This window comes from Magallana gigas, chromosome 4 (assembly GCF_963853765.1).
Source record: "Magallana gigas chromosome 4, xbMagGiga1.1, whole genome shotgun sequence".
NCBI lineage: Eukaryota > Metazoa > Mollusca > Bivalvia > Ostreida > Ostreidae > Magallana > Magallana gigas.
Window position 1 is genome coordinate 11,614,480 of NC_088856.1, and position 26,264 is coordinate 11,640,743.

The 26,264-nt window shown below is 33.3% G+C and overlaps 3 protein-coding genes across 12 annotated transcripts; all 3 read left to right on the forward strand.

The window, feature by feature from the left end:
- The first annotated feature begins 672 nt into the window (after positions 1-672).
- LOC105337310 (phosducin-like protein) lies at positions 673-5,293 on the forward strand. Of its 2 annotated transcripts, none has more exons than XM_020071052.3 (8): positions 673-830; positions 1,206-1,386; positions 2,185-2,310; positions 2,676-2,803; positions 3,316-3,418; positions 3,522-3,635; positions 4,141-4,265; positions 4,549-5,293. In XM_020071052.3, exons 2-8 carry the CDS (start codon positions 1,219-1,221, stop codon positions 4,667-4,669), a joined length of 885 nt encoding a protein of 294 aa, XP_019926611.3. In that variant the 5' UTR covers positions 673-830; positions 1,206-1,218; the 3' UTR covers positions 4,670-5,293. The 2 variants fall into 2 exon arrangements, with proteins under 2 accessions (XP_019926611.3, XP_019926612.3); XM_020071053.3 differs by having other exon boundaries at positions 713-874.
- A 438-nt stretch (positions 5,294-5,731) lies between these two features.
- Positions 5,732-25,948, forward strand: LOC105337308 (nuclear protein MDM1). Of its 9 annotated transcripts, none has more exons than XM_066081297.1 (21): positions 5,732-5,788; positions 10,894-10,976; positions 12,362-12,470; positions 15,670-15,887; positions 16,118-16,519; positions 16,937-17,068; positions 17,258-17,287; positions 18,583-18,735; positions 18,910-18,934; positions 19,133-19,274; positions 19,369-19,471; positions 19,996-20,025; positions 20,567-20,811; positions 21,141-21,623; positions 22,414-22,587; positions 22,827-22,949; positions 23,284-23,474; positions 23,827-23,903; positions 24,112-24,268; positions 24,499-24,624; positions 24,899-25,948. In XM_066081297.1, exons 2-21 carry the CDS (start codon positions 10,959-10,961, stop codon positions 25,051-25,053), a joined length of 3,093 nt encoding a protein of 1,030 aa, XP_065937369.1. In that variant the 5' UTR covers positions 5,732-5,788; positions 10,894-10,958; the 3' UTR covers positions 25,054-25,948. The 9 variants fall into 9 exon arrangements, with proteins under 9 accessions (XP_065937369.1, XP_065937368.1, XP_065937371.1 ...); XM_066081296.1 differs by lacking the exon at positions 12,362-12,470 and adding an exon at positions 11,750-11,864 and having other exon boundaries at positions 5,757-5,788; XM_066081299.1 differs by lacking the exons at positions 12,362-12,470; positions 17,258-17,287 and adding an exon at positions 11,750-11,864 and having other exon boundaries at positions 5,757-5,788.
- Positions 6,645-10,887, forward strand: LOC105348726 (uncharacterized). Its single transcript, XM_034474402.2, has 3 exons — positions 6,645-9,328; positions 10,388-10,490; positions 10,604-10,887. Exons 1-3 carry the CDS (start codon positions 6,650-6,652, stop codon positions 10,639-10,641), a joined length of 2,820 nt encoding a protein of 939 aa, XP_034330293.2. The 5' UTR covers positions 6,645-6,649; the 3' UTR covers positions 10,642-10,887.
- Positions 25,949-26,264: the final 316 nt, after the last annotated feature.

Sequence of the window (26,264 nt, forward strand, 5' to 3'; positions counted from 1 at the left end):
CATAACATATAAGTGTTACATGAGGTGCAGAAGAATTACCTGGGTATATGTACAATTTTAAAAGTATAAGAAAAGCAGGATTTACAACAAAGAAACAGAATAAAGTAAACAATGAAATGTTTTATATAGTTGTTATGTACATGTAGGATGACCGACCAAATCAAATATTTCTCTAATTAAAGTACACATTTTCATAAGAATTACATGATTTGAAGATGACATACACGTACAGCGTATAAGAATTCTAAATTTTAAGGTGTTTATGTTTTTAAGATAATACTGAATTACTAAACATATTTTCTTACATGTGACAATGGACTACATATTCTAAAACATAATGAAACCCATCGCCAATTTGATTGGCCTACATAAGCCGTACTTGTGTATCATCAAAATCTGCATATTACATTAGTTTTGAAATACATGTAGTACATGCATATTGGACGGTAAAAAAAAAAAACCTTAGTAAAAGGTAGTAATAATTTGTATGATTTTCCTTTTTTTTTTTAAAAAAGAGGATATTTTTCTATTTCAAATTGATGATAAACATGAAAAATAAAAGTTGTTGACATAAAATTTATGCAAACAAAGGAAGCCCATTGTTTAGCGTTAAAGGAGGAAATATAATACATTGTTCTTTTATCGTGGTCGTGTGATTTGCGGAAATTTTTCATCTCCAAGTAGGTTTTATCTTTTATACGGCATAAGTTACTTCCCGTTAGACTCTGAAATAAATTATCAATGTTTTGTTACAAAGGTGATAGATTTAGAGTGAATTTTAAAGCATTTTTCAAAAATTAACTAAAACAAGGGATCTTGATCTGACTCAGGTTTGTACTTTTTTGTCCTGTTACCGAAACAGGGTGTTTTCAGTGTAAGTTTGTCTGTATAATAGGAAGAAGGTTCCAGGAAGCTTTATCAGTTTAATTAAATCCGTGCCCAGAAGCGTTCAGAAAATAATATATTCAAGTACTGGGCAATTTCTTTATATTTGAAAGAATTAGATTTTGCATTTAATTAAAACTTTAATATCTTGGACAGTTATTTGGTTTTTATTGTGTTTTATTGTGTATAGTCAATACAATTGGGGTTTTCTCTTCTATATATGTTTGAAGAGGTTCAGAAAGACCCCAGTTTAAAGTAAAACAAATACCGTATAATTGAGGAATCATGCATGTAATCCTGCTGGTTATCTTTAAATTTAGCATACCAAAGAAGATGGCGCTGAGCTTAGATGATCGTATTCTTGGAGAGAAGGTGGACAACTATTGTAGCAGTGATGAAGGCGAACAAGAGGAGGAGGACAAACCTCAAAGAGAAATGGAACCAAAGGCTTCAAGCATTCCAGAACCTCAACTGAAGGACTACAGCAAGTTCTCTACAAATGTTAGTAAATTTTTCCTGATTTAACTGTTTCTGATACATAGCAATGTCCCATAAAAATAACATCTTTGGGATGATACCAATCCTGTGAAATCATCATTGTTTGTCGGGGATTAATGTTTGTGACTTTCGTTGGCAGCCCTTGCCCACGAATTTACATCCCCATGAACGTATATAAAGTATTTGCTTTGAAATATGTATCAATTACAATTATCCTGAATTTGCTAACAACCAAATTCCGTCCCAATGAACCAGACAAATTTTGGCGACCCATGAACATTAACATTCAGGTATTAAAGTGATTCCACACTTCTTAAAAATTTTATTTTCTGTGCTGAGGATCAGCGAAGCTTTATACTGTTTACATATCTTCTCTCTTGCTTTCAGTGTCTAAATTCCTAATACACATTAACAAAATAGCTTATAGCAAATATTTTAAAGATATTGATATATCTCTATTCAGTTGAATGCAAAATTAAATACTACCCATTTATATTATTGTTATTGTGTTAAAACTGATTCTATAGTATTATTTTAAACTTACATAAGGAAAAACTTACATATGAAAAATAGTTTTGATTAGGCCTACATCAATAATGTAACTTATACTTAAAAAATATCAATTGACCAAAATATAATTCTATGATAAAGAAAACATACTGTGTCATATTTATAGACAAACACTAATCTGTAAATGTACATGTACCAGTACATGTTTCTCTCAGCTGATATGAACTGGTTGATATATGAAAGATTTCACAAAGAAAATACTGTTGATTAAAATATCTGCTGACTTTATAGACAGGACCTAAGGGTGTGATCAATGACTGGCGAGAGTTCAAGAGGCTGGAAACGGAGAGGCGAGCAGAGCAGGAGAAAGAGAAACAAGCTCTGGCCAAAAAACTTTCAATGACATGTCGATCTCATGTAAGCCATTTTGTTTTTAGTCATGTGACTTTTACACATACATCTTACATAGTTTTTTTCCCTATCAGTTACATCTTCACTAGCCAAGGGTTTACGATCCACTCTGCTCCTCTGTTGTAGAGGAGCAGAGTGGATCGTAAACCCTTGGCTAGCGAAGATGTATCAGTTATACATGTACTGATTTTAAAAATAATTCAAAAGGGAATATTGAAAATGGATTCAAAAGACTTGCTTGGTGAAGAGATGCTTTTTCAAGGAATAAGAAATCAAAAATGAATTTGTTACTGTAATATAATTTATCCACTTGTGGGCAGCATTAAAACAAAGATATAAAAATACTGTATTTCGTACTTGTACCATTTCAGTTAGATGATGAACGAGAGAAGGAAAATGACAACAAGTTGTTACAGGAATTGGAGAGTTTTGAAGATGAATTTTTAAAAGAATACAGACAAAAGAGGATCGAAGAAATGAGAATAGCATTACAAAATGTGTAAGCAATAGTTAATTCTACTACAAAGTTAACAGGTTTTGATAGAAGTCATTTTGATGAAATTTCATAATCAGACAAATTACATTGCTAGATGTTGGATATGACATTGGTGTAGACTGTTGGGTGATTATTTTTGGTTCCACAAACTTTTATATTTATTTTATTGAAACTTCTTTGAATTTTCTTTTAAAAAACCCCCCAGCAGATTGAAAGCCTCTATCTTTGGGTAAAATTCTTATTGTTTAAAACAACAATGCTAAGATACAGTAAAATACAAACCAAGCTTATACAAAGCAGGGAGGATATCTACAAAGGTAGAAATTTACTATACATAGCAAATATTTCCATTGTGGAAAGCTGGTTGGTGCTACTGGGTACTAGGGGAGGCAACTTGTATTCAGGACACATGGATTTAAGAAATGTCAAGGTTTAATACACCCTTGGCGCTATCAAATGCATTACAATAATATTTTTGTATTATAAACCAAAAAAGTTGCATTTTCCTATTTCAGGCCAAAGTTTGGTAGAGTGGTTGAATTGAGCTCAGCCAATTTTGTGGATGAAATTGATAAGGAGAAGCCCCAAGTCACCATTATTATTCATCTGTATGAAAATGTAAGTGCAGTAGTTGAAAAGTTGATAAAAACCTTTTGTCAACCGTGGTCTGTTGAAATTAATAGCTAGGTTAAATCCTTCTTTATATATTATAAATTTACAGAATGTTGAGGCATGTGAAGCCATGAATGGCTGCTTAAGCTGTCTTGCCCAGGAATATCCAACGGTCAAGTTCTGTAAGATCAGGGCATCTGATACTAGTCTCAGTCACAAGTTTGTAAGTATATCACATGATCGACAAATTGTATCATGTAACTTCTTACTACATCATGATCAGTGTTTCAAAAATATGTGTATAATGAACTGTACCCTAGATCCCTAATTAAATGCAAGGAATTACTATCCAGGTAAAATCGCAAGAAGCACATCTTGCAAATTTTAAAATCTCAGTTTTATTTTTTTGACAGATGTTGATCGAGTTGTGAGATCTTTATCCCCAAACCTATGTGAAGGGATAGAAAACACTGTTTTTTATTTTAAAAAATCACATGCTTGTACCATCATTAATAACAAAAGATCATTTTCATTTCATGCTTAAACCCTATTATTATCTACAAACCACTTTTGGTAGCTTTTCAAATGCAAAAGATAGTGCTGATAAATTCATTGTGACATCATCACAGTGTAATATCAAAAATTTCTTTGATGACTGATGTCCACTGCATATTGAGATATTGAGATAAACATGCTGGGATAAGATTGCCATGAACTCTTTGTTTCAGTCCACCAGTGGGGTACCTGCCTTATTGATCTACAAAGGGGGAGAACTGATAGGAAACTTTGTCCGACTTTCTGATGAACTAGGGGAGGATTTTTATGTCACCGATATAGAGGGCTTCCTACATGAGTAATTCTTATCTTACATTTTGTGTCTTTCTGAGTTACATATTGTTCTTATGTACTTCATGTATTTTGAGGAAGGAAACTAAATTATATTTAACAATGATAGAATTTATTTAATGATCATTCTAATATCTATGTCAAAAAAATGAAAAGTTTACAATATATGAGTATTTTTTATGTTGCATTCTTGTGTTAAAACTTTTCCTATTTCATATTAAAAATTATTAAATTCACCTCACCTTGATTATTAACACAATTTCTTTACTAATGTCTTGTTTATTTTGCAGACACAGCTTGCTTCCTCAGCCTGACTTAAACAGCAAAATTATTTACGATCGAATCACTGGGGAAAAGCGTGCTCCAACGGCTCAGGACGAGGACAGTGGTAGCGACTTTGATGTCGACTAACAGGCTCTCAAATATTATGACCAAATACATTATGTCAATTTCTGCTCTCTGGATTGTGTTCAAACCTTTTTCTGATTTTTCTACAAGAATTATTTTCATTGTAAGTTATTTGTAGTTCATTAAAAAAAAATAGTTTAATTTTTCTAATAATATGTTTATCCAAGTACAGGTATATTTACATGTGTATAGGACATATGGCATTTACACTTTTGAGTGGTTTTCAAATATTTTGATTTTCGTTAAAATTTTATATGCCGTACTTGTTTTGCAAATGCTTTGATTTCAATGAATTGACAGCAGTAAATAAAAATATATCATTTATTTCATTTTTTTTCAGCAGTGATAACTAATACACATAGATTGCAAGATGTTGGAAAATATTAAATTAAAATGTGATTGTTATATGTTTAAACACAAAATGAAATTGATTTTCAAACGAACTATTAAATTGATTTGAGTTTTATTTTTTGTCAACATATTTAGAATAACATTACATTTGCATTTATTTTCTTACGATTCATGCAACTCTCTTTTGATAACCTATTTTTGTCTATTTTATAGGATTATTAGGGATATATATGTAACTGTACACATATGTGCAATATTTTCTAATAAATTTTTTCCTCGAAGTCTTAATGTGTTTTTATTAAAGAGACACAAATACTAGTGACCCCTTCACGATAACTGTGGTACTGCTCTCTTGCAGGGCAAATTGATATACTTTGCTGAAATTTCAGTAGGTAGATAATTAAATGACGTAATTGAAACAATTGACGTTAGGTCATATTTCACCAAACTTTGTAATTTTGCGCTGCAAAAGAGCAGTATCGCAGTTATCGTGAAGGGGTTGATTAAAAATCAATATTGCAGGTTCATATGGGTAAAAAAATTTATTTAAATCTGTTCACATGCTTGCTCTTAATTAACTACCCTTTTGTTTTCTTTATTTTCCTTTGCATGCATGAAGTTAATTTTTTTTTTAATTCATTGGAATTTTTTTAGGTAGTACCGGGAATCGTAAAATTACCCTGAAAGTTTTTAAATTATTTCTACTTTCGTTTCTATTACGCGCATGCGTTTTTTGGTTGCACCGGAAATGGATTGTATCGAAACGTAAACAACAGTATAGCTATTCCAGTTAACGCCATCTTAATCTTAAAATAGTAACAACCGGAAGGCACCTGGTAGCCATATTTGCATGCTATAGTGTACGGAGATTGGATCATATAGATAGATCGAGGTAAGTTTCACTTGATGGACTCTTATGTTGATGACAGTGGTGTGTAAGCTGTGTTGGTGTTTGGGTTTACTATGTGCTTTGCCAAGAACCCTTTAAAACCTCTTAATTTTCTTTAAATAAAATAAAACCAATATAAGTATATCCGCAGGAAAGGTCAATACATTTGTATATTTTGTGATTTGTTGACTTAGATAAGAAGTAGCATCCATTTAAACATGCTAAATGATTTTTCAAATGCTATTGATGGTTATTGAAATTGAAATTCTTTTCTGTAACGTTGCATGTTTTTGCACGATTTTTTTAAAACTAAGTAGATTGGTCAACACAGTAATTTGGTCTCAATCTAATTACCTGCCCTTGATATAGTCCATTTCTTTTTAAACTTCAGATATTCTTTCAAACATAATGTCATTAAGAAGGCAGATTGACAACGATATTCTCATTAAAAAAAATTATTAATTTATTTGTATCATTTTAGGACTTCAGAGAGTAAAGAGTGACACAGTGCTGGAATTTTTTCATAGAAGGTAAATACATATATATATATATTACATATGCATAACCAATTTATGCCTGATATTTTCATTTCATCATTTTCTTCATTTTCATATTATTTTATTTGGTTTGTTTTCTTTATTTTTTTCTTTTTAGTATATTTCTTTGTCTTGTACATTTTGTTTACTTTATGTTTGTGTGTCTGTCTTCATTTTTTGTTTGGTATTTCATTTTGCACAGCATTTATGGTAAAAATTCAGATAACACTCACCGTTTTGCACATAATCATGGTACTTACGTACTTAAATGTTAGTGAAATATATTTGAAGCACAAAGACCGTGCTAACTTCATGAAATGTCTACATCATGAAGTGTGCGACAGATTAAAAATTGAATATTCGAAGGTGAACCGAGTAAGTTTATTATATAAAGTGAAGCGAATTCAGAAAGAAATAGAAAAACTTAAGAAATACACAAACAAAGAGAAGTTGAACAAGTATGTGAACAATATATTTGAGTTACCCAATATGAAAAAAACCTCAAGTGATGGAAGTGGATGTGAAGAAAAACAGTCGAATTCATCCATGGAGAGAGAAGAGAATTTCAAGGAAGATACATGTAATACAAGGCTGCAGGAGATAATATCTGAGCAGAGCATTGTGATTACTCATTTGAGGAGGGAAAATGCAGGTCTCAAAGACAGAATAAGGTCTTTTAATGTAAAAAATACAAACAGAAAAATAAAAAAACAAACAGAAAAAATAAAAAAATTAGAAAATGTCATAAAAAAAATGAAGAAAAAAGAAAATGTTCAAAAAAATGACAAAAGTGTACAGTGTAATAGCATAAAAAATGTGATTGCTCAGTTAAAAACTGAAATTGATTATTTGCTGTCTCAGAAAGAAAATGAAAATGTTGATGATGATTTTGTACATGTAAAAAAAAATGTTGATTTTAGGGAGAGTGGGAAAGGAAAGCCATATAATTTTAAATTACGAAACTTATACTACAATTTTAGAAGCAGAAACATAGGTTTGGTTCATATTGGACCAATAATTCAATGTGTTTTAGATTTATTTGATATCAATGTTGAAAATCTTCCCTCCAAAAGTACAGCAGCAATTTTTACAAGTGAAATGGGTGTTGTGTCCAGAAATCAAATTAATGAAGAAATACAAAATAATTGTAACATAACAATGCATAGAGACGCTACTACAAAAAAGGGAAAACATTTTTATGGAGTTCAATTTAATACTGGTGAGAAAGTTTTGTCTGCAGGTGTGAGAGAGGTGTGTGATGGAAAGGGTGAGACTTATGTCGATGTAACAAGAGAAATTTTATGTGATATATCGCAGAAAGAGGGTGAGAGTGAGAATATTTTAAATAACGTTTCATGTTTTATGACTGACAGGTGTGCGACAGAGCAGAAAGTTAATGATATTTTAGCTAGAGACATTGATCATGCTGTACATTCTTTTAAATGTTCTGTTCACCCCCTTTTACAGTTTTCTGATGTATGCATTGAAGAGATTTTTAATATTGAGCAAGAGTTGTGTTTTAAATTTCCTGGCTATACCCATTCTTTAAGAGAGCCTTTTATTTTGTTTCTTTTAAAATCTGTGTCAAAATTATTTTACAAAGATGGGACAGGTGACCCAAATATTTTACAGGTTTACATGAAAAACCATGGTGTGGAAAATATTCCAATTGTAAATATTAGAGGTAACCGTTTTAATGTTTTTTTTTATAATGCTGCTGGTACTTTTTTTATGCATAAACATATATTGCAGTATTTTTATTCTTTGAAAAGTTCTTACAATTTTATTCAGAATTTTATTGTTTTATGCTTGCAAAACAAAACATTTTTAACTCTACTGAGAGCTCTGGGTATTATTTGTAAAATTATTACTGAACCATATTTTGTTAAAGCTACAGAAGTTGGAAACATTTTACTTATGGGCAGTGTGTTCCAGAGACTTTTATATGTTTTAGATTTATTGGTAGAAAACCCTATTTTAGCATTGAATAACGAAGTTTCACTTTTTTATGGTCCTTGTTTTTATGATGGTGTCTTTGATTTTTTACTTAAAACTTCGCTTAACAACGATCTTACTTGTGTTTTTATAAAACGTTTATGTTCTGTTTTAAAAAGCAAAGTTTCAAAATTGTTTCATGAATTTTTAAAAGGAGGGAAGTATTTTAATGTTCATCAAGGTGATTTACCTGAATGTAACTCATGTACAACTAATAATATATGTTTAGAAAGACTTATGGGTCAATTGGATTTTAAACTTAAAGCAGCTTCTACCTCAACTGTCAACAGCATAGAAAGCTGCATTTTATATTCCAACAACAGAACAGAAAATTGGCTTAAAGATAAAGATCCGAAAGAGCAGCAGGAAATTATAGATAGTGCAAGATCACAGAATAGAGTTTTTATGAAACAGGACAGAGAGAGACAAGAGGAACTTTTTATTAAACAAACGAAGATTTTAGAACAAAAAGAGAATGAAGCAAAGAGAAAGAAGGAGAGAAAAGTTAATCAAATAGACAAGGCAATAGAGGACATGAGAACAGTAGGATTGTGGGAGAGTGAAGAAAAGATCAAGGAGGAGGTGGAAAAATTGAGAACCAAAAAGGGGAAAATGGAAAGCCTAAAAAAACAAATAAACATATACAAAAAAGTGTTTGAGATCGACAAAAATTATAAAGAACTTTTACAATTCTCATCAAAAGGCAAAATATATGACATAAGCAAATTACAACAAAATCTTACAAAACTAATAATGTTAAGGAGAAATACACCGAAATACAAAGCAAGTGATTTAGTGGGCAAAGCCATCATACACACATGGACACTGGAGAATGGAGAAAATAAAGAGTATGAAGGAGAGATAAGAGGATTCGAAGATGGTGTTTTCAAAGTAATTGAATATCAGATATTCAAATACGTCAAGTATTTCATCCTAACAATGAGGAGTTTACACTGTTTCACATATATAATCAATGCATTAAACTTATATGCATGGCACTTAATAACATTATGAATTTTGTAAAACATCCTTTAAATAAATATACAAGGGGCCCAAAGGGCCTTTTAAATGGTAACTTTATAATAAAACAACACTGTAAAGGGTCCACCGAAGTAAATAATTAGAGAATATTTTTATAAAAATACTGTATATAATATGCATTTCTATATGGTTACTACCTACGACTAAAAGATTGATTTTTAAGGTGTAAATAAAATCCATATTAAGCAGTTTCCCATTCTAAAAATTATCAGATATTCCCTATTAGAAGAAAGCATCAAGATTTTTATTTTTTTTTTTTACAAATATTGTGAATTGTTTGCCATATATGTAATGAATCTCTTCTCAGTCTGTTTCTCCTGACAAATTTAATTTAAAGTTTGTCCACAATTACAGACTCTAACAGGCTTAGTTTTTAACTTTTTAGCTTATTTTTTAATCATATCTCCCAAATTTTAGGAAAATGTTCATGATTTTCAAAAAGAGGGGTGGTGGTGTGCAAAAAACAAAAGAAAATCACCTCCCACTCTCTGTAATAATTAATATTTTGATATATTATTACACATGTAAAATTTTATACATCTATTTGAAAATACATCAGTAAACGTTTAATTCTTCATCATGATGCATTCACTACTCATCATCATTGGTTGTATGTTTATGTCTTAATTGTGCATGTTTTTAAATGTTATTTGTTCATATTAATGTTTTTGGTGTAAGGTGTATTGCCTAAATGTTCAGTTAAATTCATTTTTATATAAATGTACAGTACTTCACATATGTAATTATGAACGAATTAGCCACATGCCTTAATTAATTGCAAATATTATTTGCAAGTAATAAGAATAGAAAAATTTTTGGAAAAAGAAATGATATTTTAGGCTGTGTACTTGAACTATAAAATATTCTCCTGATAAGGACAGGATTATAATTCTATAAATTATATTTCAGGTTGTGTACTGGGATGATAAAGAGAAGAAGGAAGGCAATGAGTTTGAACTAACAGAGAGAGAGATTAATATTGACATACAAGAAGGAAATCTTTTTATAAAAGGTATATTTTTTTGGCATTCACTGCTTTTTGGTACATAAATTTATTTACAGTATTTGTTTTCTCTTTTATATAAAGGTAATATGTTTATTTATCTCTTATTTATTTTATTTCAGATACAACCAACCTGGATCACTGTTATTCAACATTTTGAAAAAGACTATAAGTACAGACGGTAAGAGTTATCTTTCATTTTATTCATTTTCTTGGTTGGGAGAAAGTTAGAGTTATTGCCCTTTGGTACAATAGTCTTTACTCTGCTATTAGTGATTATAGCAAGTTAATTATTCATAACCAAGGAACCAATGAAATGTGTTTTATATATAGCCATGTTTTGAAGGTCAAGACCTATTGGTATTATTTTTAAATCTGAGTTCTCATTTTCTAATTTTAGGTGGAATAGCTAAACAGTAACATTTGAAATTTATTGATATCTGCACACTTTTAAACCAAGCCTGTGAATATATTGAAATGCCTGTGCATTTTAAGGTAGGACTCCCAAGTTAAATTTTATACAGCTTATCATTTCCGATTAAATGACTTATTGTGCACGGTCCATGCACTTCTGCAAATCTTGCAATCAATATCAAAGTCAGCGTTTTGTTGTGCCAGTTATTTACACCTTGAATTGTTTTGTTTGAATAAATATCTGAAAAGATAAGTAGGAAATTAATTAAATGGAGGGCGCCCTATTAATGATGTTATCGTGGGCCTTTAAAAGTGTTATCTTTTTCTCTACTTCATCGGACTCGACAGGCATACAACAAGTTCAGACACATTCATGATAGGCGGCAATCAAAATTATTTTAATGCAAACTTCAGATAATTAAACTGTGCTGGATATAAAGAAATTTTCGCAAGATGCAGATTAAGAAATTGAATATTTCTGTAAGTTTTGTTATTTTTGTTAGATTGAGCAATAATTTCTTGGTAAATATGTCTTGCGGTCTCTCGAACATGCTTAGACTACACATTATGAATAGAGACCTGGGATTTAATCCATTGTTCTAATCTCAGATTAGTAACTGCATATTGTTCTTTTGTTATAGGAAAGTTGTTTATTTTTAAAACGCTATATCAGAGTATTTGTGTAAGCATTTATGAATGATCACTTGATCATAACTAAAAATGCAATTTATGTGATACCTATCACTAATATCAATAAAAAAAATTCATGTAAGAAAAAAATTAAAAGCAAGCAAAAGATAACAACAGTTCAAAAATTTGCAATGAAGTAAAGTATCATATACTTTTTGCACCAGGGTAAATCTGAGTACGACAGGAATTATAAATGGCTGGACTCATTCAAGAGTAAAAGCTTCACACCCACAATCGAGCAGATAGCTCCCGCAGCAGGCTGTGAATCAATAGAACTGGGTACATATCAGTGGTCTATGTCTGTAGTAGGAGACGCTTGATGCTGAATGTATGCTTGCTGTATTTACATGTATATTTATCATGCTCGCTCATATTTTACCTTTTCTCACATTATTGTGTTTTCATTTCATGACTCATATCAATTTAGCAAATTATGAATTGATACAAAATCATGCTGCATTTTTAGCCACAAAAAACAAGCATGTGGTGTGATGGAATTATTTGATAAAGTAAACATTAGAGCTGCAAAATATCTGTGTTCTGAAATTAAGATTTTTAACAGTACCAGTTAGAATTTAAGAAAAAGAACTAGCCTGCTTTTGTATAAATATCATAATGATTTAACACAAGACTCAATTACAGAAGCTTGTACCGTATATAACATCACATTTATTGGTTCTTAGAGATTGTGTTGTGTCAGGGTATCACTGTGTAGGGAAGTCCGTCATTTTATTCATTTTGCATGCTAGTAGAGGAATGTTACTTGTGCATTGTAGACAGAGTATAAGCAGAATTATCTGCCTGTACAATCCAGGAAGAGTGCTAGCTTCCACCCCCTGCCCGAGCAAGCGGCAGATCCTGCGGGGAGAGAGTCCACCAAGACAGGTAAAACATCCTCTAAGACAGGTATACTATCCACCAAGACAGGTAAAACATCCACTAATACAGGTATAGCATCCACCAAGACAGGTAAAACATCCACTAACACAGGTATACCATCCACCAAGACAGGTAAAACATCCACTAATACAGGTATACCATCCACCAAGACAGGTAAAACATCCACTAACACAGGTATACCATCTACCAAGACAGGTAAAACATCTACCAAGACAGGTAAAACATCCACTAACACAGGTATAGCATCCACCAAGACAGGTAAAACATCCACTAATACAGGTATAGCATCCACCAAGACAGGTAAAACATCCACTAATACAGGTATAGCATCCACCAAAACAGGTAAAACATCCTCTAACACAGGTATACCATCCACCAAGACAGGTAAAACATCCACTAACACAGGTATACCATCTACCAAGACAGGTAAAACATCTACCAAGACAGGTAAAACATCCACTAACACAGGTATAGCATCCACCAAGACAGGTAAAACATCCACTAATACAGGTATAGCATCCACCAAGACAGGTAAAACATCCACTAATACAGGTATAGCATCCACCAAGACAGGTAAAACATCCACTAATACAGGTATAGCATCCACCAAGACAGGTAAAACATCCTCTAATACAGGTATAGCATCCACCAAGACAGGTAAAACATCCATTAACACAGGTATAGCATCCACCAAGACAGGTAAAACATCCACTAATACAGGTATAGCATCCACCAAGACAGGTAAAACATCCACTAATACAGGTATAGCATCCACCAAGACAGGTAAAACATCCATTAACACAGGTATACCATCTACCAAGACAGGTAAAACATCCACTAACACAGGTATACCATCCACCAAGACAGGTAAAACATCCACTAACACAGGTATACCATCCACCAAGACAGGTAAAACATCCACTAAGACATGTATAACATCCACTAACACTGGTATAGCATCCACCAAGACAGGTAAAACATCCACTAATACAGGTATAGCATCCACCAAGACAGGTAAAACATCCACTAATACAGGTATAGCATCCACCAAGACAGGTAAAACATCCTCTAATACAGGTATAGCATCCACCAAGACAGGTAAAACATCCATTAACACAGGTATAGCATCCACCAAGACAGGTAAAACATCCACTAATACAGGTATAGCATCCACCAAGACAGGTAAAACATCCACTAATACAGGTATAGCATCCACCAAGACAGGTAAAACATCCATTAACACAGGTATACCATCTACCAAGACAGGTAAAACATCCACTAACACAGGTATACCATCCACCAAGACAGGTAAAACATCCACTAACACAGGTATACCATCCACCAAGACAGGTAAAACATCCACTAAGACATGTATAACATCCACTAACACAGGTATAGCATCCACCAAGACAGGTAAAACATCCACTAATACAGGTATAGCATCCACCAAGACAGGTAAAACATCCATTAACACAGGTATAGCATCCACCAAGACAGGTAAAACATCCACTAATACAGGTATAGCATCCACCAAGACAGGTAAAACATCCACTAATACAGGTATAGCATCCACCAAGACAGGTAAAACATCCATTAACACAGGTATACCATCTACCAAGACAGGTAAAACATCCACTAACACAGGTATACCATCCACCAAGACAGGTAAAACATCCACTAACACAGGTATACCATCCACCAAGACAGGTAAAACATCCACTAACACAGGTATACCATCCACCAAGACAGGTGAAGCATCCACTAAGACATGTATAACATCCACTAACACTGGTATAGCATCCACCAAGACAGGTAATGCATCCTCAAGACAGGTGAAGCATCCACTAAGACATGTATAACATCCACTAACACTGGTATAGCATCCACCAAGACAGGTAATGCATCCTCAAGACAGGTGAAGCATCCACTAAGGCAGGTGTAACATACACCAAAACATATATAACATCCATCAAGAAAGGTAAAGCATCTACTAAAACAGGTACATAGCACCCATCAAGACAGGTGTACTATATACAGGGTTGTTTTCACTCCATGTGATTTTTTATAAACTTTTTCTGCAATTGCAAACAGTTTTGCCCCATCTTGAATTCTCCTGTGTTAAAAGAGAGATAATTTGAGACAATTGAATTCACCCAGTCTAAAACTTGCCCACTGACAGCAAAGACAAAAGGGGCAAAAATAAAATGGGAGAATATTTCCCTGTATACAGTATATCATCCAGCAAAACAGATATAGTGTTCACCAAAATCATGAAAATAGGTAAAGCATCCACCACGACAGGTAAAAAATCCACTAAGACAGGTACAGCATCCACTGGCTCACTGTGAAGGGTAACTGCAGGTGTCATTGGATATTCTGGAATCAACAGATGATTTTTTTCCTGAAAGTGGATGGGGTATACAGTTTTGAACTTTAAGGCTACCCTTATTCATGAATTATGTCCTTGTGATTATTGATATACAAATGTACTATTGTCTGTATAGTAAGTGATTTGTTTCTAAAATTATCTATCCATGAATTATCTATGATTAATTTAGTGTTTATTTGGATATATACCGGTAATCCGCTAGAATTTGCAATGATGTTGATTCCACATTAGCCAATAAAATCATTTAGTTTCAGGGCTTTGTTTTCATATAGAGAGCTTCATACATTGTACCAGTGCATTGCAAAAACTATTTATGCAGCACATATAGAGACTTTATATCGTTAATATTAATATTACAGTAATTTTGTATGGTTTATGTTTACCTGTAAAATATGTTCCAGTATATTAAGTGCATGTGATGTCCTGTATAGTACCAATATGCATGTATAACATATGATATTATATATATCTTTAAAGTGAATACAAAGAATGAATATCATGAATACTATATTTGAAGTTTACACTAAGGTATTTTTACATTTCATGCCCAGTTAAAATGAGTACCATGATATGCTCTACCAAAACATCTTTTTAAGATTCTAAATGTTTCCTTCTCTCTCTCTATCTCTCTCTCTCTCTCAAATAAAATTTGCACTTCTGAATTATTATATTTAAAGCATCATAATTATGCATTGTATGGTTGCAGAATGTGTGAAAAAAAAGAAAAAAAAAAAAAAAAAAAAAAAAAAGAAGCTTCTAAATGTTGACTTACTGTAATTATTCAATCCAAAACAGGAACAGTGATGGAGCCCCCACTACAGAGGAAGAAGCGCTGTACTGGTCCCCCAACCACACTGAGCACCGATTTTAACCAGTTTCCAGACGCCGCGTCCGACGACTTTGCACTGCTAGGACGGAATGACAAGTTCATGGAGAATGTAAGGTACAAAGCTAAGAGCCACCACACAGCACCGGCCCGGGAGGCATCTCCCCCCAAACAGCAGAGGCTGCAGGTCAGTGTGGGTTAATTATACATGTATGAATTAGCAGGAAGATCTGTGTATCTCTTATTAACATACCATACATACATGTACGTGGTATAAAGTGTTTTTCATTGGTTAATTGATAAGTTAAAAAGTTAACAGATAATTTTATAGATGTTTTACAGAAGTCTTCTTTGTGCCACTTGCTGCACAAGTTACACTTACCCCTCCATTCTACTTTTACTGTTCAATTTTACCAGGAAAAAGAAAACAGAAGGAAGGCCCCTAAACCAACACCTGCCCCATTTGTGGATACAACCAAGTTCCGACAGCAATCCAAGTCTGAGGAGCAACAGCCCAGCACCCCCCTGACCCCCCGCAAGGAGAAGAACGAGAGCTCCAGCCTGTACAAGGAGATCGCACTGAGAGAGAAGGAGGCGGCCCTCAGACAGAAGTTCAGTAAGCTGGACAGAGAGGGCGGGAGGAAGACGGCATCGAGCGCACTCAGACAGAGCAAGGAGCAGTACAGTAAGACCATCGACGACAATCGCATGGAGTCTGCCGTCAAATCATGGGCCAAGGACAAAAATGTCGGCAGCATGAATGAGTTCGCCCAGACCAACTTGGATAAAGGCATAGCAGATTCTGCACCTGAAGCTCCTGTATGTGGTCTTTTCTATTTTACACAACATAGTTATTCATGTAAAGTAGCATCACTTTTTCTTAAACTCTTATCTACTGACAAAGGCATTTATTAAAAATTTCCATCCCAGTTTTTATAAATTTATGTTAAAATTTGGTTGCAATCAAAATTTTTGTCACAATTCAATTTTTCTTTCATTAAATACAACAAGAATTAAGATAAACTATGTTCCTAAATGGGAAAAGATTGCACAAATTTTCCATGCTTATTTATTTAAGTACATGTATATAACAACTTGCTTGACCAATCCAGTAGTCTGTTACCGTATACGAAGAAATTGAATTATTCTATCAATAGAAACTTGTTTCCTTTGAACTGAAAGCTCTAGTTGCATCAGCAATTATCATGCTATATTTTTTCTTCACCATGGTTGCAGGCTGATTATGCTCTGAGATACAAGACCGGGGTATCAGTCCCACGACCACGCAGACACAAGTTCTCGGAATATCAGAAGTCATTTAGCTGGAAAGACGGAGCCAAAGCCTCGCCTGTGTTAGCAGCAGAACAGGTATCCCAGAATTCCCACAGTTTTGCTTGGTGGGGCCATGTGTTCTAATCTGCAACTACTGATTTCTTTTAAAGAAAATTTTGTTTGACTTTAATCCACATAAATTTGGTTTAGTATAATTTAAATTTGATTATGCTGCAAGAATGTAATGTTTAATAATTCAGCTGTGATGTGTTTTGCTTACTTTAGGCAGTCATTGCATCCGAGAGTAAAAACAAGGTGGTGTATTAGTACATTAGTACATGTACCTAGTTAGATACTTGATCCGTTACTGTATTCACTAACAGCATGACCTGGGGTACTCTGCATGTATTTGTGTTACGGAACTCTTGATTCTGGTCATATATAGCTGTACTTGTATACACAGTAAAACTTGACAATGTTTACACTGACTGGTACATTCGGAGACTTGTCATCAGTTCTTCCATAGAAGCAGAAATTTTCTTTGAAAGAAAAATTTCTCTGTGTTTTAAGGAGGCTGGGAGGTCAACATAACCATAAGATCCATCTTGAAATTTTAGTATATTGTTTTTTGCCATAAACTAATATTTAGTAAAAGACAAAAATACAATACAGTGTATTAAGCTTTAAAATTTGAACATTTCCCTGTGTCTTTATACAGAGTTCTTCATCTAAAGGAGGTTAATACAGCCTAAAAATGGCCACAACATTCAAGCTCTCTTGAAATATTTTTAATGGGAATAAATTTTGTTTTCTAAATGATAAAAAAAGCAAACAAATGAATTTTTTGCTAGGGATTAAAAATTGGCTGAAAAATACACATGTTTTAGGAACCAAATAAAAAATATTTATTCCCCAATGAATATTTTAATTGGCTTTCTAGTAATTCTTATACCTTTTTATGTTACAGCAGTAACCATGGTAACAGTATTTGTGAAAGTTTAGTTACTGTACTTACTTGTTTAAGATCTGGAGACAAGTTGTACAGAATAAAGATATGTCTATGTGAACAAGTTTTGCTGTGTTTATACAAGAGATCTTTTCTGTTATTTATTTTAAGTTCCGTTTCATTTACAGAGAGAAAAAACTCATCTATTATTTAGTAAACAAGTGTTTCACAGAATCTGTTTATTTAGATATGCGTGTATGATTCTTTTGTTGATTTTTCTAGCTATATTTGGACTAACCCAACATTTAAAATAGATAGTCTTCTTTACTGTACCATAGTTATGTTCTACATTTTCTCCTTTTAAATTAATATGTAAAAAGAAAACCCAAATACATACACTGTGATAAAAAATAAATTAGGTAAGATAAAAGCTTGTACATGTATATACACGTTATGAAATTGTATCAATTATGGTATTTTGCATGGCATTTATATAAGCTGTATACCTTCAATATTCCCTGCTTGAATATAAAATGCTTTTAATGTATGCTCTTTGGTGCTTTCCTCAAGAAGACAGATTAATGTTACACCTGATTTTTCTTGACCTTTTTCTTGACTTTTTCATGCAATGGTCTAGTATAGATTTGTTTCCATTATGTTACAGGTTGTGTACAACAGTAACCCCGCCTTGGTCCCTCCCCAGAAATCTTTCGTTAAGGACAGTGAATATGCGGCTCAGTTTAAGCAGTACAATGCTATGCCGGTCAGCAGTGATGACCTCAAGGCCATTCCAAGGGCAGAGAAACCAAGGTCAAAGGTGAGGTGTCAACAAACCAATGAACTTTCACATCAAGTTCAGATATTTAGATTGAAGTGACTATATTGTCTCTCTTAAGATTGATGATTTGATTTTCATCTCTCAATGAAGAATGAATATGTGAGAATTATTACCAGTAGTATGTTATAATTAACAGTTTTAACTCTTCTTTAGGTCAAAAGGAGCAAGAGTACTGGAGGTAAGAAATAAGAACTTGTGCAGTTTAGCAATTTCATCTACCTATTTTCTTGTTGAGAGAAATAACAGTATTAAATCATAAGTACATTAAATCCTGATTGTTATTAACAACAGTGGTTCAGATCTTTGCAATGATATTTGTTATTTCCAATTTGTTTTAAATTTCCCACCTTTGACCAGTCTACCTGTGTTATTTCAGCTCTGCGAGTGGACAAGAGACCAGCAGCAGGAAGTGGTCCCCTGATCACCCCCGACAACAAACGACAGACCATTGAGTCTGAGCTCCAGGGGGAGCCCCAGGAGGCCCCCAGCTCACCCCCTATACACCAGGGAAAGCTCAAGTAAGGTCCCAGTTCTACTTCACTCAACACAAAATCTTGACCATTAAACTTAAGACTCTTTTTTAAACAATTTTTGTTCTTTTTTGTTATATAGGCGACCTAGAAGTGAATATACTTCAAACTTTCGATCTCCCACCAAGTTCCAGTATGATGGGGCTTGGCATGGTGCTGACCCCCCTCACTTACAGCCCACTAGGGTAAGTGTCTGCTTCATTGCCCTGTAGGCTAACTGTGCTGGGCACTGAGTATGTGTGAACATGTGTGAAAACTGAAGATCACATTTTCGTAAATATTGTTCATGCACTTTTCATATTAATCTTCGTACTGTCCCAGGTTTAAAATTTTGCATTGTCTCCCAGGCACCTTGCATGGTACTGTAAATCACTTTTATTTCATGAGATTTAATTTGCAAGCTAGGATACAAAATTTCATGAATTTATTCACAGGACATTTTATTCCTGGCAATTTAATGATTAGGAGATTTAACTGTAATATGCCTTGGTAAAACGGTTTAAAAGCAAGTCATGGATCTCTGAAAATTGAATGTACCTGTAAATATAGTTCTGCATATGAAAATGATTTACAGTACAATTACCAGCTGTGCTGGTGTGTACCGTTATTTGCTAGGAAATAGCACTGCTAATATACCTGAACTAAGCTGTTTGATGATTGGCTATTTGTAAATGCATGTGATGTTTGATGTCCACACTTGTTTTGTTAGGAGCCAGAAAAAGAGAAACCTGTGAAGAAGGTAGGGTGTTCAAAAATGTCACAGAGTACACATAGAACAATACTACAGTGTACATGTAAAATAGTTTATTGAAGTAGAAGACCTCTATAGAGTATAGTCTTTATAATTAATGAAGCCTTAAATTAATATATTCACTGATATGAACATGAATATATTGTAATACCAATATCTTAAATACATGTATCAATGTAAGTTCATTTCATTTTGTCTTCTACTTGAACTTTCTAAAAAATGAGCTCAAGCATATTTTAATACAAATATCTACTACTTTTCTGATATGCATGGACACACTTATTTTCTTTGTGTTATAAATTCAAATTTACATGTACATGTAATGATACATGTATCTTAGGATTTTCTCGTCAATTTGAATAAAATATTAACTACATGTATGTTTAATATAAATCTGGATATCACTCTTGTAAGGCTTATATGAATTTAAATGAAATTTTTTTTTGAGCATTTACCCATGAAGGGCTTTTTTTTAAATATAAAATTCATGCACATAATTTAATATACACCATTTTCCTTTGTTGCACAGAGTGGTCCTGTAGAAGATTCGGCTCCCGCCTTGTCAAACTGGTTTGCGGAAGTCATTGAACTGCGTCGTAAAGCTGCAGAGTATAAAAAACGAGCCCAAGGAACTCACTTCTCTCGTGAACACCTCGTCCAGCTCATAGCTCAACAGAATCAAGCTTGGGACAACTTGAGTACTGCTCGCAGTGGGTCTAGCACGCTGTCAGCCCTCTCCCTCGAGTCTGGAGCCAGTGCCAAGCTAAGAGCTCAGTAAGTTGTACTGCATTTATTCTTGTCTTACACCATGCTGTTTTGTCGCATTATGAGCAGTAATGAGTACAGGTATTCTCATGTAATGTGATTTTTTTTTACCATGGAATGTGATTTTTTTTTCTGTTGTTTTGCAATGTGTTGAGTTTTCATTTGCTTTTGGGTGATGATTTATGCTAGGGTTTGTTGTGATGTTTACTGTTTATATATTTTTTAAGGTGTCGTTGAGTTTGAATTGTTATAAAACGATTTTGATGTCTGTAAAAAAATAGTTTTGTAAAATTTCAAACATTTAAAATAATTTTGTACATTCATGCACAACTTTTCAGGGAGAGTGTAGAAAAGCAAAAGGAGACAAACCTTGATTTGGAGAAACCAGTTCTTACAAATATAAAACAAATTGAAACTGAGTGTCCTATCAAAGATGTATCTTATGATTATAATAAGATCAAAACAATGTCGGAGGGAAAGGATGGTTGCTTAATCCAGCTTCCTCAAAAACTGGAAGTTAACGAATATAGGCTTCAGACCAAAAACTTATATCCTGATAAAATGGAAAATAAATTATTTGAAAAGCAAAGCAGGAAAATAGAATTATCAGAAAAACCACTGGTAAAGATTGAAAACATTGATACAAATAATGAGACCTTAGACAACGAATTATGTAAGGGGGTCAGAAAATCTAATGACAAAATGCAGCAGTTAAAAGCTGACCCCGTTGTTATGGAGACAAAATTCAACAACAAACTGAGACTGGAGACCAAGAAAGAAAGCACCAACCATCGCAATGTGAAAACCAAATCTAAGAAAGTGTATGTTGTTAATCACCTGTAGCTTATAGCATCTTCTGATAGCATCTCCAATTTTCTTAGAATGCCATATAATATAATTCAGATATACTGATACTTGTAACTGTATATAGCATGCAGAAACCTGTAGAATTACACCAAAGCCATGTTACGTGTATTCCTTATAATTAGTTTTGAATTACCAGTATTAGGCGTTTAGAAGGAGTCCTAGCAGTGCTGTTTGTTACTACACGTATAACCAGAATGTTATAAATTATTTTTTTTTCAATAATTTTGCATGTGATGCAACTTTTGCCAAGAATATTAAAGTCAAACTCATGACGTAAACACAAAGACTTCTTATTAACCAAAGGTACCTTGGCAAAGGTTAGCTTTAGTTGATGTTTATCTGCTAGACTAGTCTTTCCTTGCAGAGATTTCTTGTCATGATTTTTATCAAAAGGCATGGCATGATTTTCATATTTCAATGTGCATTCATGAATGTTGTCAGTTTCCAAATACTTTTAATCATGTTTTTCAATTTTTTTTCACAAGATTATATTCAATAATAGCATGTTGAAACACCATGACAATTCTGCTTCTTTTTTTTTTTTACTAAATGATAGTAAATCCTGTTTGAATTTCAAATTGCATATAGTTTTTAACAGTAAAAATATAAAATTCAGAATAATGAAAAATAGTCCTATTGATACAGGTCAACTAAATTTGGAATGAATTTCGTCATCCTCATTGGGAAAAAAATCTTTTTTAAAGTTCATTCTTAACATTAATGTAAATAAAATTTTATGAACAGGGAGATGGCAAATAAGATTGAGGATGATGTTTCGTTGATGGCCCACGAAGGATCAGATGAAGAGCAAGGGAAACCAGACTTTGTACCAGAGAAACACATGGACCTCACCACTAAACAGAGGTATAAGAAGAGCCAGTCCAGGAAGAAGGCGTGGCAGGAAATGGATGAGAGCAGGTAGGGGTAAAAGTAGAACAAGAAGGTTATCATGAGTGATACAAATAAACAGAAAAAATGCATAGAAAACAGCAATACATGTAGTTTTTCTTTGGTAGAGAGAATTTAGCAGATTTTTATCAAAAAAGGTACATGAAAATATTATATTATCTAGTTTTTGGAAAAAAGGGGAAAATGATGAGCCATAAAAATGTTGTGAGAAATAAGAATAATATCAGAATATAACACATTTCATACAGGGACTACGGACAAGATGACCTTTCTTTGATGGTTCAGGAGGGATCTGAAAGGAGAGCAAAATCAAGAGGAAGGAAGAAGCATAGGAGTAGGAGGGCTAGGAGGAGGGAGCAGGAGGAGGCAAGGTAGGATCAAAGTAGGATGTTAGTACGAGAATTTTGTAACTGTATGACAAAGGTATTTATATGTAGTTCTTTGATTGAAATGTGAGCATCGGTACAAAGTGCCCTTTAATTGTAGCTCAGATGTACACAAAATGTGTTGTTATTCTAGGATATTGGTACAAAGTTTCATGTAAATGAAGGACATATGTACACAAAAGGACATTAGAATAAAGAGTCCTTGATGTAAAAATCAGTACATAAAAAATGTTTTAAATGTAGGACTGGTGTATTTATTTACCTGTACGCTGGTTTGTAGGTTCTTATTTTACAATTTAAAAAAAAATTCATTTAACAGTGAGGTTACTCCAGATTTCCCCTCAGACACTGGCCGGATCCCCACCCCCAAAATGAGATCCAAGAGTGCGGGTGCCAGACACCACCTGGACAGGACCACACCCGTTGTGGGAGGGGCCATGCTGTCCTCACCCCCCAGACCAGAGAAGAAGTCTCCAGTGAAAGTCAGCAGGTCTTGGTGCACCCCACAAGGTACAGAGACGGGTCTCTTGTTGATGTACTTGTAACTTTTTAATAGGGGTAGATTAATTGAATGTAATTTATGTAACTTCTGGTAGCTGATGATACTATAGAGCAATTATCTTTTAAGTGAATAAAATTAATTTTAGAGTTTAATAGGTGTATTTACTTGTTATGTAAATTTTTAAAAAAAATTCATTTCTGGTCCACTGAAACAATTTCAGTAACTATTTAGAGTCATAGAACATAACATAACATAGAAGAAGTCTTCAGAAAATTATTTTTTTTGACATTTGCAACCCTATTTTAGCAACACTATATGAAGGTTTTGAATTGAAATCATTGAGAGTTCTTTATTTTTCAGATGTTTATGATGACGAAGTTAGCACAGTTCTTAGCAGTGACAGATTTGAACCAGTTGTTGGACAAAAGTTAGCAAAGGTAAATGTATATGCATGTACATGTAGTTAAAAAAATTTGTCTTAATTTACATATTTTGTAAAGAAATTCTGTACAGTTTTTAAACCCTTTTTTTTGACTTTGTGTTTTCATTCAGAAGTAGAGCTTGAGATTTGATTTTAAAAAAAAATGCTTTCAATGCTTTATGACATGGCCTGTATTAATAAAAAATGCGTACATTTTTCATTAGACATACGATGTAAAGAAAGGACCTTTGGCAACCACGCCCACTTTTGGTCTGGCATCCAAGGACACCCACTTCCTGCGAGACGACGAGGTCAGTGTGGACAAGCCGCTGGAGACCGTGTTTGTGGACAGTCCGGCCAAAGTCCGCATGACTGGCAATGGTGGGTAGTGGTTACTGATCTCCACTGGTGTCATTTAATGACGATGAAAGTGATGATAATTGATGATAATTTTGATACACGTTATAATGAAGCTCGAAACTGGATTGTGAAATTTTTTTGGATATTTATGATGTAGAACGTCATCAATCTAAACATTTAAAAATAAGTTCATGCTCATTTAATTAGCGTCAATGTTTAGAATTTATGTTCTTTTGTGTTCTATTTCATAGTCTCAAGTGGAGATGAAAAACCAGCCAGAAAAAGCAAGAAACCCACCAAGTTTGAGGCTCAGCGAACAATCAAGGAAGGATATGGACAAACCTATAATAAACCCATGGTGTGGGGCATTGACGGGGGTAAGTACTTTATACGTGATAAACTGGTCTGTAAAAATGCTTACTTAATACTGTACATTGGAAAATATTTCAGTCTCATAGAGGTACTGAAGACAGGTGTAAAATGGCAGTTTCTTTGCAATTTTGTACCATAAGATATGTTGAAATCGTGTGGATTTGAAGACATGAAATGATGAAGATTTCTTTCAGAAAATCATCATCACTATAGCAAAATTTGCATGAGTGTACAAAGGGATAGTGGGTCACAAGTTAAATCTGATTTGTTTAATTTCAGGAATGACCATTCCGCGGATTGAGCCGGATGACGATGTGCTGTCGTTATCTGTGAGATCCATCGCCTCTAGCTGTTCACTGGCCTCCGAAGTTTACGAAAGGGCCCAAAAACGGACTCAGGAATTCTGGGGGAAAAATGGGATCGCATCACGATAAAACCATAAACCAGTGTGCTATACAAGCAGAACTGTGATATCTGAATACCCTGTAGAATTCTTTATACCTACATCAGCAGCTAGAGTTTATTAATCTTTTGGTATCCGTCCAACAACAATGGCAGCATCTTCTGCTTACCAAGTATTGTCACAATCCTCACGATTATGGTCCGACACTTAATGAATGATAGACAAATGATACATGTACTAGGCATATGATGGCTAGAGTAAATTGAAAGAATATGTTACAGAATTTTTACAATAATGGAATGATTGGAAGAACCAAATGAATGTGAATTTTTTTAATTTGTTAAATTGATGAAAATTTTTAATTATTCAGGTTTTATTTTAGCAGACAAGTTATGAATGGTTTGTTTAAATACATGTATTTTTTATTTTTGTATTTTATGAATGTATTTAGTTTATTTATTGTTGTTAGATATTTTTAAATTTAGGTTTGTGCACATGCAGGTGTCTAGAACTTGATTGAAATGCATTAATATGCAAAATGTACATCGTACATGTGTTTTAAAAGTTCTTATCATTTACTTTTATGCACCCTAGAGTTTCAGCAAAAAATTGTTTTGTATCATATGCTCAAGGTTTTAGCAAACTTTTCTATTAATAGATTTATTTATTGTTATAGAGTTTCAACTTAATACATTAAATATCATTGAATCTCATCTTAGATAATTATTACCTAAGGTTATTGTTTAAACCATGATAGTTTTGCCTGTTGTACGATTGTTTGTTTGTTGATCAGTAGATTTGGCTTGGATTTCATGGATAGTAACTTATGTGTACTCATTAACCAAGTTAAGACTTAAAGAACATTTGAAGTCTGTAGTTAGTTAGAATATTTGATGATATACAAATAAAAATTTATAACAAAATCACTTTTACTTATATAATTCCAAAACACCCAGAAAAAGCTTGGTCAGTTTACCTGTGGCACATAGAAAGCACAGAGAAAAGAGGGGCTCTTATTTTTAGCAAAAGGCTCTTGGAAAACCTCATTGATATATTATTTGATAAATGCCATCATCTTGATGATTTAACCATTATCTAGCATTAAATTTTTTGTGTCTAAAAAGAGGCTGCTAATCTCAGTCAAAAGTAGATTCACACATACACATTTCGCCATTTTGCTTTTGAAATTACTAGACAAAAAGGCTTTACATGATCAATAGAGCAAAACCTAATCGTCTTCGC